The 13,594-nt window shown below is 42.4% G+C and overlaps 1 protein-coding gene across 8 annotated transcripts in view; it reads left to right on the top strand.

Annotated features, from left to right (window-relative positions):
• Positions 1-13,594, top strand: part of PTAFR (platelet activating factor receptor) — a 35,562-nt gene that overhangs the window by 16,447 nt on the left and 5,521 nt on the right. The window contains exon 2 of one of the 8 annotated variants that reach the window (XM_023529208.1): positions 10,553-10,611. The exons of 4 other annotated variants lie outside the window; for them this stretch is intronic. Coding sequence is in view for 1 of the 4 variants with exons in the window: in XM_023529207.1 (XP_023384975.1) it covers positions 975-1,029 (55 nt within the window). In the remaining 3 variants the exon portion in view is untranslated. Of the gene's footprint in view, positions 1-960; positions 1,115-10,552; positions 10,612-11,061; positions 11,104-13,594 lie in introns of those variants that run through there. 3 more of the 8 variants (XM_023529207.1, XM_011357729.2, XM_011357728.2) reach the window with 3 other exon arrangements.

Raw genomic sequence — 13,594 nt, 5'->3', positions numbered from 1 at the left:
CCACTCTTTCTTTCTTGCCCTGCCTAACTTCCAGGAAACAAGGAAGTGAGGAGGCTAACTCACAGACCGATACCATCTATGTAACTGGGAGCCAGGACAGACCTAGGCTAGGCTCTGGGGTCCCCCAACTCCCCAGGGATATCTTAGGCCTGCTGAGAAGATACTGAGGCTCATTAATGTAATACATATACCTGGGGTCAGGGTGGATCCAGTTAGAAGGAAAATTGGGAAACTCTGGTACCTAGGCTACCCCCACCTCTGGGGCCTTAGACCCCATCCCTGACCTCTCCCCAGACAAGGAGCTCCATTCATCCACCAATAAATGTACCCAGCATGATGCTAGACTCCTTGTACTGGAATCCGGGGAGCCTAGTGCAGAGTTCACCAGAGGTCAAGACACTTGCTCCCTTAACTTGCCCCTCAAATCTCTCTTCTTCTTGGAGAAATGGTAATAAAACCACTCCATGAGGGGAATCTTTAAACGGTGTGGGCAGCATGGCCAGGCCAGGGCACAAATGTCAAGCAACAGGGAAGGTCAGAATCAGAGGTAACTCATTAACTGAACACCTACTGTGTGTAAAGCACTTTAGAGTTTTATCTGCCTTCAACTTCAGAGCCATCCTATGAAGTTAATGTTGATATGATTCCCATTTTACTGATGAGAAAACTTGCGCTCACAGAAGGGAGATGATTAAACTGTGGTGTTTTAGTGTCCCCAGGGAATCTAAAGGCTGGGAGTGGCTGAGGCTGGCGTGCGAGTGTTTGGAAGTGAAAGACAGTGTGAGTGAAGATGAGGGACAGAGTAACTCTGTGTGTGCGTGTGTGCATGTGTATGTGTGTGAATATCTATTTAGTCATTATTTCTTGAGTGTTTCCTGTGGAGGAGGTCCTGCCATGCATATTGTTGAAATACCAGAAGCCTTACACCCAAGGAATTACTAACCCAGCAGGAAATAGCAATCAACCGCCATTTAATGCAGTGTGGTATGTTGTGTAACGGGAAGCAGAGGTGTCACCTTTGGCTCTGGGGTAAGAGAAGATTCAGTAGCTAACATTCACTAGGCTCTTATTATGGACTAGGCATTTTCTATTTAATCCTTATAATAACTATGAGGTAGGTAATATTATTACTATTACTTTTTTACAGATGTGTAAACAGAGGCTCATAGAGGTTAAATTAATTGTCTTGGGCAAGAATTGACTGGTAGCATTTTGCCAATTGTACCCAGCTGCCGTTAGAAACATGTGACTGGTTCCCAGAAGCTTTTAGGGTTAATGATATATCTGGAAGCCTGATATAGGTTGCTTCAAGCTGGGGTGAACTTGGTAAGAGCAGTGGCAGTGACAGTGACATACTATTTTGAGAAATGTTTCATCTGATCTAATCAGACGATTGGATTTCCTGTAGATACAGCTTTTTAGAGCTGTCGATGGTGAATTCCTTGAATTGTACTAAGCACTTTACACAGGTTAATCATTGAATCTTCACACCACTCTGGGGAGGTACATGCTTGGAACATCATCAGCATCATTTATAGGGTAAGGGCTTGAGGCTCAGAGAGTGATGTTATTGACGGTGGTCATGAAGCTAGGACAGGACAGAGGCAGGATTTGAACTGAATCTAGAGTCTGTGGTCTTAACCATTGTCCTTTCCAAATACTTTATATCCTTTATCTCTCTGGATGCTCTTTAAGATAGATGTGTTATTGTCCCCATTTTAAGGATCAGGCCCAGAGAGAGGAAGCATTTTACCAAAAGTTGCACAGCTATTAAGTCGTTAAGCTGAACCATATGATTCCAAGGTAAAAATACACAATATACTTGCAAATCTGCCATCTCTTAGGCCCACTTTTAAAATTTATTATATTGCGGTAAAAAAAATACGTAAGGTAAATTTATTCTCATAACAATTTTTAAGTGTACATTACTGTATTGTTAACTCTATGCACATTGTTGTACGACAGGTCTCTAAAATGTTTTCACCTTGCATGACTGAAACTATGCCTGTTGAACAACTCCCTGTTTCTTCCTTTCTCCAGCCCCAGCAACCACCATTCTACTTTGTTTCTATGAGTTTGATTACTTTAGATACCTCATATAAGTGGGATCATTCAGTATTTGCCTCTTTGTAATTGGCTTATTTCACTTAATATCTTCAAGTTTCATCCATGTTATAGTATATCAAAAGATTTCCTTTCTTTTAAAGGCTGCATTGTATTCCATTATACATATATACCGCATGTTGTTTATCTATTCATCTGTTGAGAATATTTGAGTTGCTTCCACCTCTTGGATATTGTGTTATGCTGCTATGAACACGGATGTGCAAATATCTCTTCAAGATCCTGTTTTCAATTTGTTTTAAAATTTACCCAGAAGTGAGATTTCTGGGTCATATGGTAGTTCTATTTTTAATTTTTTGAGGAACCTCCATAATGTTTTCCATAACAGCTGTACCATTTTATATGTCCAACAGCAGTGCACGGGTGTTCCAACTTCTCCACATCTTCATCAACACTTGTTATTTTCTGCCTTTTTGATAGTAGTCATCCTAATGATTGTGAGGTGATATGTCACTGTGGTTTTGATTTGAATTTCTCTGATGATTAGTAATGTCGAGCATCTTTTTATATGCTTGTCGGCCACTTGTATATCTTCTTTGGGAAAATGTCTATTCAAGTCCTTTGCCTCTCTTTTAATCAGTTTTTATTTATTTATTGTTATTGAGTTGTAAGAGTTCTTTACATTTCTGTATATTAAACCCTTATCCAATATATGTTTTTCAAATATTTTCTCCCATTCTGTAGTTGGCCTTTTTACTCTGTTGATGATTTCCTTTGCTACACAGAAGTTTTTAAGTTTGATAAAGTCCCATATGTCTGTTTTTGCTTTTGTTACTTGTGCTTGTGGTGTCATACCCAATTCCAACATCATATGTTTTCTTCAAGGAGTTGTATAGTTTTGGGTCTAATATTTGGGCCTTTAACTCATCTTGAGTTAATTTTTGTGTGTGGTATAAGATAAGGATTCATCTTCATTCTTTTGCATGGGGACATCCAGTTTTCTTATCACCATTTGTTCAAGAGACTGTCCTTTCCCTGTTGTGTAGTCTTGGTACCATTGCCAAAAATCATTTGACCATATATGTGAGCGTTTATTTCTGGGCTCTCTATTCTGCTCCATTGATCTACATGTCTGTCTTTATGCCAATACCATTCTGTTTTGGTTATTGTACTTTGTAGTATGTTTCAAAATCAGGAAGTGTGAGGCCTCTAGCTTTTCTTTCTCAAGATTGTTTTGGCTATTTAGGGTTTTTGAAATAAGATTCCATATAAATTTTAGAATGTTTTTTTCTATTTCTGAAAAAAAGTACCATTGAGATGTTGACAGAGCATTGAATCTATAGTGTGGACATTTCTAACAATATCAAGTCTTCCGATCCATCAACACAGCGTGCCTTTCCATTTATTTTTGTCTTTAATTCCTTTCATCGGTGTTTAATAATTTCCAGAGTGTAAGAATTTTGCCTCTTTGGTTAAATTTGTTTCTAGGTATTTTATTATTTTTGGTGTTATTATAATTGGGATTGTTTTCATAATGTCCTTTTCTCTTAGGCCCATTTTTAAATCTTCATTTTACCAGTGAGAAAACAGAGACTCAGAGTCATGGGGTGAGTTTAATGTTTGAACTAGGGTTGATTCCAGCTCCAGTGCTGTCTGGCAGCAGTGAGATGGGAGCAAAGCAGATCCTCCTCTCCCTTTGCTCCATTCAACTCCTGACCTCGGAGAGCAAAGGTAAAAGCAGGGCCCCAGGTTAAAGGCGTCTCTTCCTGGGGCCTTGCAGCATCTGAAGCTCCTGTTCTTAGGCTGTAGGATAGGTCTGTCAGTGGCCAAGTTGGCCAAAGAGTGGTTTACTTCCAGCAGGGGCTACAATTTGGCCTAGGAGAAATAGAATGGGCCTTGGGGTTCAAAATCCCATCTGCCACTGTCCAGCTGTGTGACTGTGAACAAGTCTGTTTCCCTCTCTGACCTCACTTTCTGCCCTGAAAAAATGGGCATTTTGTACACCTAACCTTGCAAGGCTGATCTGAGGGGGAAATGTGATCATGGGTAAGGATGCTTGTACATTTAACTAGTAAATGATGCCTAGTACCCCTAGCTTAGGTGGGCTAGCTCTGGCTCCCCTACAGTCACGCCCTCCCCACAGAGCAGGGAGTCCTTGGATTCACGTGGGACTACACAGTGGGAGCCTGTGTTCCTTCCACACCCCACTTCTCGCCCATGCTCTGCTGATGAATGCACCCCAAGCTTGCAGAGCTGTGAGGAGCAGCTAGTGCACAGGATGTGCATGAACTTGGATGTGGCTGATGTATAGCTCATAAATATTTAGACATTCGTACTCTTGATCCCGTATGACCCCACAAATGTTAGGGGCCAGCCTGACTGGTAAACCCAACTTCCTAACCCACAGTCTGCAGTGGGGAAGTAACCAACACATATTTCTTTCTACCTAGATCCTGGTGGTCCCTCCCCTCTGCTAGGGGCTGGGAATGTTAGGATGGGAATGGTAGGCAGAGTGGGGGTTGGGGCTGAAAGCTCTGCAGGGCAGAGGGCGAGAGATCCAGATGGCAGAATTTTTCTTGTCTCTATGAATATTTATGGCCCTCCTAGCCCACTCACAGCTGAGTGCCGGGTCTGGGCCTGCTGCACAGCCTCGATCCATCAGGGAACCTTGCCCATATGTTTAGTTGAGTGGTCTGAGCCACCTCCTCCTTCTTCCTCCAAATGGTCATTTCCTTCCTGAGCTGTTAAAAGCTTTGTTGGCATTAGTCTAAAGCTCTGTCTGGAGTGGCAGGAAAGCCAGTGGTGGGTAAAAGCCCCTGAGGTCAGTGGCGACCTATAGTCCCCTCCCTGGGCTTCAAGGAACTAGGCCAATGGGAAGAGGGAGGCCTGGCCATTTGTGATCACTTTACATGCTTATCTTTGAAATTATTGTTAGGATTGTAAGATTTTGCAGATGAAGAAAGGAAGGCTCAGAGAGGTAAAGTCACTTGCCCAAGGTCACACAGCAAGAAAATGGCAGAACCATATGTGAACCCAGGTCTTTCTGACCCCAGAGGCCTCATTCTCCCCACCTTATTATGCTTTCCATCTGAGGCTTGGTCACTCATTCAGTCATTCGATCCCCAGTATCTGACACTGGGGACAAAAAAATGAAAAAGATTTAGTCCCTGCCCTCAAAAGCTCCCAGCCTGGCGAGAAAATGACCACAGAAATCAATACTTACAACATATGTCAGGTGCTACACTGAAGAATGTGCCCAGTACCATGGTGACCCAGAGAGGGAGGCAACTCTTTCTGACTGAGGCAAGCAGGGAAGGCATTCCAAAGGAAGTGCTCTTTAGGTTAGGTCTTAAAGGATGAGTAAGGTGTTGCTGGGGAAAGCAATAGGCAAAAGGCATGCTCAGTAGAGGCCATAGCATGTGCAAAGGCACAGAGGTTTGAGGAGAAATGGAGTTTTCAAAGCAGCAGCAAGAAGTTCAATGTGGCTGGAGTAGAAGGCGAGTAGCGGCAGAGGCTGATGGGAGATGAAGTGGGAAAGGAGATTGGACTTGATCCTGGGCGGTGGGGAGCCATGAAAGGTGTTAGATGAGGCAAGAATGTGGCTGGCAGCGTGTGGCAGCACAGCTCTTCTCAAACTTCAGTGTGCACATGAATCACCCGGGAATCTTGTTAAAATACACATTCTGGTGCGGCAGGTCTGGGGCGGACTCCGAGATTCTGCATATCTAACGAGCTCACAGATGATGCTAATGCTGCTGGTCCAAGGACTACAATTTGAGTAGTGAGATTGTGGAGGGCTCATTCTGCCTTGTGTGGAGGCTGCTCAGTGGAGGGGCAACTGCTGATGCTATGATGTCACTGCATAGATCAAGCTTCTACCATCTTCTTGGGCCACAAAGGCATCAGTGTTGTCAGTTGCTGGATATTTGTTCACTCAACAAATGTTTACCAAGCTCATGCTTGGGCTAAGCTTGTGCTGGGCACTGGGGATGAAGATAGCGATTGAAAGTGCCACTTTCTGGTCCATGTCATCCCTATCTCTTGGCTCCAAAATGATCTCTCTGCTCCCTCTCTTGTCATCCATCTATTTTCTGCCAGCAGCCAAAGCAAGTCAGATCATATTACTCACCTTTCTGACATACTCCAGTGGCTCTCTGATGCTTATAGAAGCAAATGTAAACTCTTCATTATGGGCTAGGGGTGATTTGGGGCCTGTTGCCCTCTGCTCTCATCCCGCTTTTCCCATTTCTCACATCTCTAGGGCCACACTGACCTTCCAGTTCCTTGAAAGTGATAAATTTATTCGTATCTCAGAATATGATGGTATTATTATCACTGTAGGCCCTTTACACATGATTCCCTTTGCCTGGAATAACTCTAGATTTTCTCTTGACTTGTTCCTTCTCACTTTTTAGATTTCAGCCAGGGGAAGATACAGGTTTTGCAGGACCCTAAAGGGGGACCCTCTTTGAAGAAAAAATACTAAATTACAAACACACAATTAGATACAAGGCCTAGGAGGGGGCCGTCAAGCTCAAGCTTCTTTGGCTTCATGGTAAATCTGCCTCTGGTTTTGTTTCTATGTCACCTCCTCCAAGAAGCCCTCCCTGGTCACTCTATTTAAAGCAGTGCCCTACCCAATCTTCATCATGTCACTATTTTTATTTCTTTTATTGAATTCATGACAATTTGAAATTATCTTGTTTTTGTTTTGTTTTTGTTTTGTTTTTATCTCTCTACTTATTTCTGTCTCTTTTCCCTGACTAGAGTGTAAGCTCCTCAAGATCAGGAATTTATTTCTTTTTATTCCTGCAGTATTCCCAACACGGTGCCAGATACCTGGTGGAATGTCAATAACTGCCAGGTGAATGAGTGAACATGGTCTCTGCCCTCTAGAAGTTAAAGTCTAGTGTGGTAGGAGGACACACACAGGCAATTTCAGTGAAATAAAAAGCTATGAGCTATGGAAGCCCAGAGGATGGCCCTTAACCAGGCCTAGGGGCAGAGGGCAGCGTGTGAAAGAGGCAGGGAGGCTGGAAAAACTACTTTGGAGGAAAGGAGGCCTGAGCAGTCTTAAAGGATGATCAGTAGTTATCCAGACAGAGAGAGGGAGGGAAGCGTCAATAAAGGCACAGGGATATGAGCCCCCAGACCCAGAGGAGACTTGGCTGGTTACATTTTGGGTGATCTCAAGGATTCTGTTGATTCAAAGAGACAACTGGGCCAAGGGGAGTGGGAGTCACATGGGGACCAGGACCTGCGACTGGACAGAAGGCAGCAGAAGTAGGAAGAGCTGGGGCGATGGGTACTAGAGCCACTAAAAGCAAGGCTTTAGGCAAAGGCAGGGGTTCCACTCAAGACTCCTCACACTGATTCTAGTCCTGTATCTGGAAGGAAGAGGCCCACCTCTGCTGGGCTTCTTGTGGGAGCCATGTGGACTGGGGAGGCTCTGGGGTCAGACAAACCTGAGTACTCATTGTCACAGGTTGCGTTCCTGAGATGGAAATTAGCACGCAGGCATGTTTTTCCTGGAAAATTTTAAAGCAAAACCTAGATATTATATAATTCCATCTAGAAATACTGTGGTCTATATATCTAATAGATAGGAATTTAGAAATATAAAAATATAAAAACATATCATCACACCTCACAAAATTAGCATTAATTTCATAATTTTGTTAATCTGTGTTCGAGTTTTACCAATTGCCTAACAGATATATATATTTTTTGGTTAGTCTGTTTGAATTGGGATATAGAAAAGGTCCACACACAGCGTGTAATTGCTCAGCTAAGCTTCTTGAGCGAGAATTTGACATTCTACTTCCTCGCTTCTCATTCACTCCAACTCATGCTTTGGAAAACTGCTCTCCTCTAGTCACGTGACATGGAGTTCCCTGTTGCCATACCTGATATTTCTTTTCTGTCTGCATTTTACTTGATCTTCCTATGACTTTTCACACTGCTGGCCACTGGCTTCTACATTCTGGAAACTTCCTTCTCTTAGGTCTCCAGCATGGCACTTCCCTGGTTCTCCTTCTACCTCTCTGACCTTCCCGTCTTTGCCTCTTTCATAGGTTTCTCCTCCTCCTCTGACTTCTCTTTTAATGTTGGTCTCTTCAAGGCTTAACCTTGGATCCTCCTGCGTGTTTCACAGGGGCTCCAAATTACGATATGTCCCCAGCTGAATTCATCCTCTCCACCTCTATGCTGTTCCTCCTTAGTGTCAGTTCCACGAAGACAGATACCATGCCAGCCCCAATCATCTGGGCCAGAAGCCTGGCAGTCTTTGATTCCTTCCTTTCCAACAACCAGTATCCCACCCATCACCAAGTCCTGTGCATTCGATAACTCTCACAAGCGTTCTTTTCCCTCCATTTGCTCTGCCATGGTCCTACCTTCCTTTGGCCCTGCAGACAATTGCAGTTGTCTCTTTGCTGTTGTCTCTCTGCCTCTGGTCTGAAGCTCTTTCAGTTCATTCTGTACACAGCAGTCAAAGCCATCTTTGCCAAACCCAGATCCAGCCTTGTCCCTTCCATGGTCTGTATCCTTCAATGACCCCCCATTTTCTGTAGAATCAAGTACAAACTCCTTAGCCTAATACTCAAGACCCTTCTTAAGTTGACTGATGCTGACTTTGTAGGCCCTTTGTCTCTTTGTCTCTCCTCACCCCTCCACCCCTTAAATTGTAGCTAAACTGAATGTCACCAGTTCTTTGAGAACAAGGTACATCTTCTCCTATTTTTTTCAGATCTCTGCACATGCTGTTCCCCTCCGTGGGAGTCCTCATCAAGCTAACTCCTTCTTATCCTTTGGCATGGGTAGGAGGTCATTCCTGATCCTTAAATCTGGGCTAGGGGCACCGTCTCAGAATTACCCTGACATTTGGAACATCCACCATCATAGCACTTTTCACTTGTCTATTTCTGAATCTCTCTATTGCAAAATGATCTCTGAGCCACTGAAGGGCAGAGACTGGGTCTGTTCTCTGAGGCCTCAGAACACTGCCTAGGGCCTGGAGCAGTGAGTGATTTGTCCAATGGATACATGCATGCATGCATGCCTGAATGAATGAATGAGTGAGTTAGGATAACCTGTATATATGCCCCATTCACATGAGGAAAGACTTTTTATTTTTTATTTTATTTTTTAGAAAGATTTTTAAAAAAGCAATTAATTTAGAAAAAGTCCCTAAACAAAATACCAATTTTTAAAAATTGAGGTAACATTGGTTAATAACATTAAATAAGTTTCAGGTGTACAACATTATAATAATTTGATAACTGTATACACTATAGCATGCTCATCACCAAAAGTCTAGTTTCCACCCGTCACCATACATTTGACCCCCTTTACCCATTTTGTCCTCCCCGACTCCATTCCCCTTTACTAACCATCAATTGGTTGTTTGTATCTATGAGTTTGTCAAAATATCAAAATTTTAAATGAAGACAGGATCATAATAGTACCAGGCAGAGCCATATTACAGCCTGAGGCAAAAGGAAGAATCAGTAATATTGACTTTGATATTTTAAAAATACAGTATTAAAGTATTATTTATCTTAGTTACTGAAGTTTTCGGTGCCCGCTTTTATTTAGTACCTAAGTGAGCGAGCACCTCACAAGCCTTATCCTCCCTCATCCTGGTCTTGGCAGGAAGACTTTCTCAACAGGCCTGTACAGGCATGGCACAGAGGGAAGGGCCCTGGAGGATGTCTTGGGTTGAGTCCTTTGGCCAGAGAGGGACAGTTTTCAGAGGAGAGTTGCCCCCACCCCCACTGAGCTGGAGCCTAAACCCAAGAAGAAGAAGGGACTGACTTAAGGGCATGAGTGGGTGTGGGTGTGGGGAATGGTCAGAGAAGTGACTTCCTCAAAGACCCAGAGTGAGGAGCATTATACACTCCCAGCTGTGGCCTGCCTCCTCACCCCTCTCAGGTCCCAGAAACAGAGTCCCCCAAGGCTGGGGGTCCAGGAGGAGAAAGAAACAAAGCCAGTTCCAGATGAATGGGCATCTTGGGCTCAAGGGAGAGAGGGGGGGGCTAGTTTTTTGAGCAGCAATTTTCAAATTTTCTAGTCTCAGGATTTTTTTAAATTCCTAAAAATATTTGAAGACCCCAGAAAACTTTTGTTTACATGGATTATATTCTATCAATATTTACCATATTCAAAATTAAAACTAAGACATTCTAAAAAGTTTTGGTTTTAAATATAAAAACCAATAACAAACTCACTCATTCCATGTTAACGTAAATAACATTTTTAGTAAAAAGTAGCTGAAATTTTCAAAACAAACAATCTAGGGAGAAGAGTGACATTGATTTACATTTTTTTGCAAATCTCTTTAATGTTGGGTTTGATAAAAGACAGCTGGATTCTCATATCTGCTTCTGCATTCAATCTGTGGTAATGTTTTGGTTGAAATAAATGAAGAAAATCTGCCCTCACAAAGATAGATATTTGTAAATGGAGGGATATTTTCCTGTCTTTTCAGATAATTGGTGATACTCTTTGACACTACATCACAGCTTCACAAATGGTAGTTTCTTAAAGGTTAGTTGCAACACAGAGCCTGGATCATATCATGAACTTTTCGTAATCTGCTTCCAGTGATGCATTGGTCTAGCTTACCCTTTGAATCTTTTACCTATGTGTAATTTTGAAACTTCATGTCTTCCTCATTTGGACAGTATCAGTTCAGAGTTAGGCATGTCTTCCAGATATTGACTTTTCATTATAAGGTATAAAAAAAATTGCATTCATTAATATTATCACCAAGCTCATCAGAAAATTCTTTAAGTATTGGAAAGTTGTCAGGCTACTCCTGGTAGATACGATTTTTCCAAAAAATTCTAATTTTCTCTTGGAATTTAAATTTTATCATTGGCAATAAATACTGTTTATTTTCCTTGAAGTGACAGGCTCACTCATTTATATCTGAGAACATGTCTGCTGGATTCAAGTCTGAAAAACTATAGTTTGTCATTTTTTTCAAGTGATGGTGGTGATCCTCAAAAAAGTTCAGCTCGCAACTTAAACAATTACGTAAGTGCTTTCCCCTCAAGACTGCCATGGTACTTTAATTTGCAGCAGAGGGTGTTTCATGAGGATTTCCCATTTTGACACAGAATATTGGAAAAGATGTGTACTAAAGATTTAATAAAATTAATAATTTTCTTGCTTCATCAAGAACGTTTAGAAATGAATTGACTTTTTTGCAGGGCGGGGGTTCACTGTTTATTATTATTATTTTTTTATGCTGAGTACATGGATGTGGAGAATGTGACTCAGGCTACAGTTCAGTGCTGCTGCCTTGGTTTGTGCTAAGGAGCCAGCAGTTTTGCTCACTGTTTTATACCATCAGCACAAATATCAACATAGTGAAAAAGGCAGATAATGTCTTGGTATTATTATGACGATAGTTTTGACCTCATGGATTCCCTGAAAGGTCTCGGAGTATTCCTCTTTCCTCCCTCATTTCCATGCCCCCTTGCCCTTGGGAACTGTTAGCCTAGACCTTTGGAATCAGATGGCAGTGGAAAACGTCCCAGCAGAATAGAAGCTAGTGATTTCGCTGCTGGAGAAGCAGCATAAAATTTCGTAATTCAAATCAACTGTGTAATTCACAATGTGACTTGAGGGTGAGGTTTTTGTTTTTAAAGGAATCACAATGATTCATTAGAATAATGGAAGCCACAGTTATTGCATTTAACATAGACAAATCACCACTACGCTAAATGAAACAAAGCATAAAAATTTTCTCAATCAACGAAATTCCAGTTAGAGCCAGTGGTTTCTTTAAACTCACCTGTGAGTATCTATAGGCCTCTTCAAGTCTTTCCACTGCTCTAGGGCTCCCTAAGAGATGGGTGTAATTCAGGCTTAGTACTCTTTTCTTCATTATTGTTCATGGTGCTAGGAACAGCTGTTGACTAGACAGACAAGGTCCTTGTTTTCCTGGGGCTCGTAGTCAAGTGACAGAGTGTTAAACGATCACACAAATATGATTACAACTCTGCTAAGATTTATGAAGAAGTACAGGGAGCTTTGAAACAGGGCCTGATCTGGCCTGAGGCCAGTGAAGACATCCTGAAGAAGTGAAATTCAGCTAAGGTCTGAAGCAAGAGTTGGAATGACTAGGTGGAAGTGGGGTGTCGGTGGGGAAGAACGTTCAAGGCAACGGCATGGGTATGTGTGGAAGTTTAGGTAGGAAAGGTCTGGGTGGGTTTGAAGACCCACCTGGGAAGTCCATTTCGGCTGGAGGCTGGTAGGAAGGTAGCACAAAATGAGGGTGAAATAGCAGCTGGAGGTCAGGGCAAGGGTCATCAGGTGGCCTTTTTTTTTCAGTTCTTAGAACCTATCAAGCTCCTTCCTGCCTCAATCCTGGACCCATGCAGATCCCTCTGCCTGGAATGTTCTTTCTCTGCTCCTTTTTCAGGCCTCAACTGAAATGTCACCTTCTTTCTAAGTAGATCTCTTTTTTTTATCTCTATGTCAGCACCCCGTTTTCTTTGAATAGCAACTATATTTGTTTACATTGCTTTTGTCTGTCTCCCCTGTGAGACTGTGAGATCCCAGAGTGCAGGGGCCCTGTTGGTTGTGTTCACCTTGTATCTCCCGTGCTTAGCAGTGAGACTGATGTGCAATTGGTGCTCAGAAGTATTTGTTGGATGAAAGTGTGAACAAACAAATGAACACAGAGCTGGATTTGAAAGCCTGGCTGCATCCCTTAACAGCTGCGTGATCTTGGACAAGTCACACAACTACCCTATCCTCAGTTTCCTATTCTGTAAAACGGGGCTTTATGTGAGACTCAAGTGAAATAGTGCATGTGGACGCACCTGGCAGGATTCTTGGCTCAGAAAGAGGTGCTCCTAAGTGTTAAACGTCTTGTTTCTCACTCTCAGTTCTGTACCCTTTTCACTGCACTATGGTATGTGATGTGCCTCAGGCCTCACTTAATCCCAGCTGAGTCTCATGCCACCCTTTCTCCCTGAGCTGCTTTCCTGAGTCGGCCCACGGCAACAGACACCATCAGAGGGGCTTCCAGGCTTTTGTGATGGCAACAGAGTGGGAGGAACAAGATGGGAGGGGAGGGAGCAACTGGTTCTGATGGAGAGTAGATGGGGAGAGGGACTGTTGAAAATCGACCAGACTTTGGGTACTGGGATTATGACTAGTTTTAATCTTATTTAATATACTTTAAAAAACCCTGTGTTTTGAAATAATATTAGTCCTTCAAAAAAGTTGCAGAACAGTTGAAAGAGTCCATGAATGCCCTTCATCCAACATTCTCTAATGTTAAAAATTTACAAAACCATACTATAATGATCAAAACCAGAAAATGAACATTGATGCAATATTAGCTAAATTATAGATTTTATTTGAACTTCACCAGTTTTCTCCTTAATGACCTTTTCTGTTCCAGGATACAATCCAGGGTCCCACATTACATTTAGTTATCATGTCTCCTTAGACTTCCTCTGATCTTTGAAAGTTCCTCAGTCTCTCTTTGTCTTTCATGATCCTGACACTT

This window comes from Pteropus vampyrus, unplaced genomic scaffold, assembly GCF_000151845.1.
Source record: "Pteropus vampyrus isolate Shadow unplaced genomic scaffold, Pvam_2.0 Scaffold36, whole genome shotgun sequence".
Taxonomy (NCBI): Eukaryota; Metazoa; Chordata; class Mammalia; order Chiroptera; family Pteropodidae; genus Pteropus; species Pteropus vampyrus.
The sequence above is the reverse complement of the archived record's forward strand: the minus strand, read 5'-3'. Positions and strand labels throughout refer to the sequence as shown.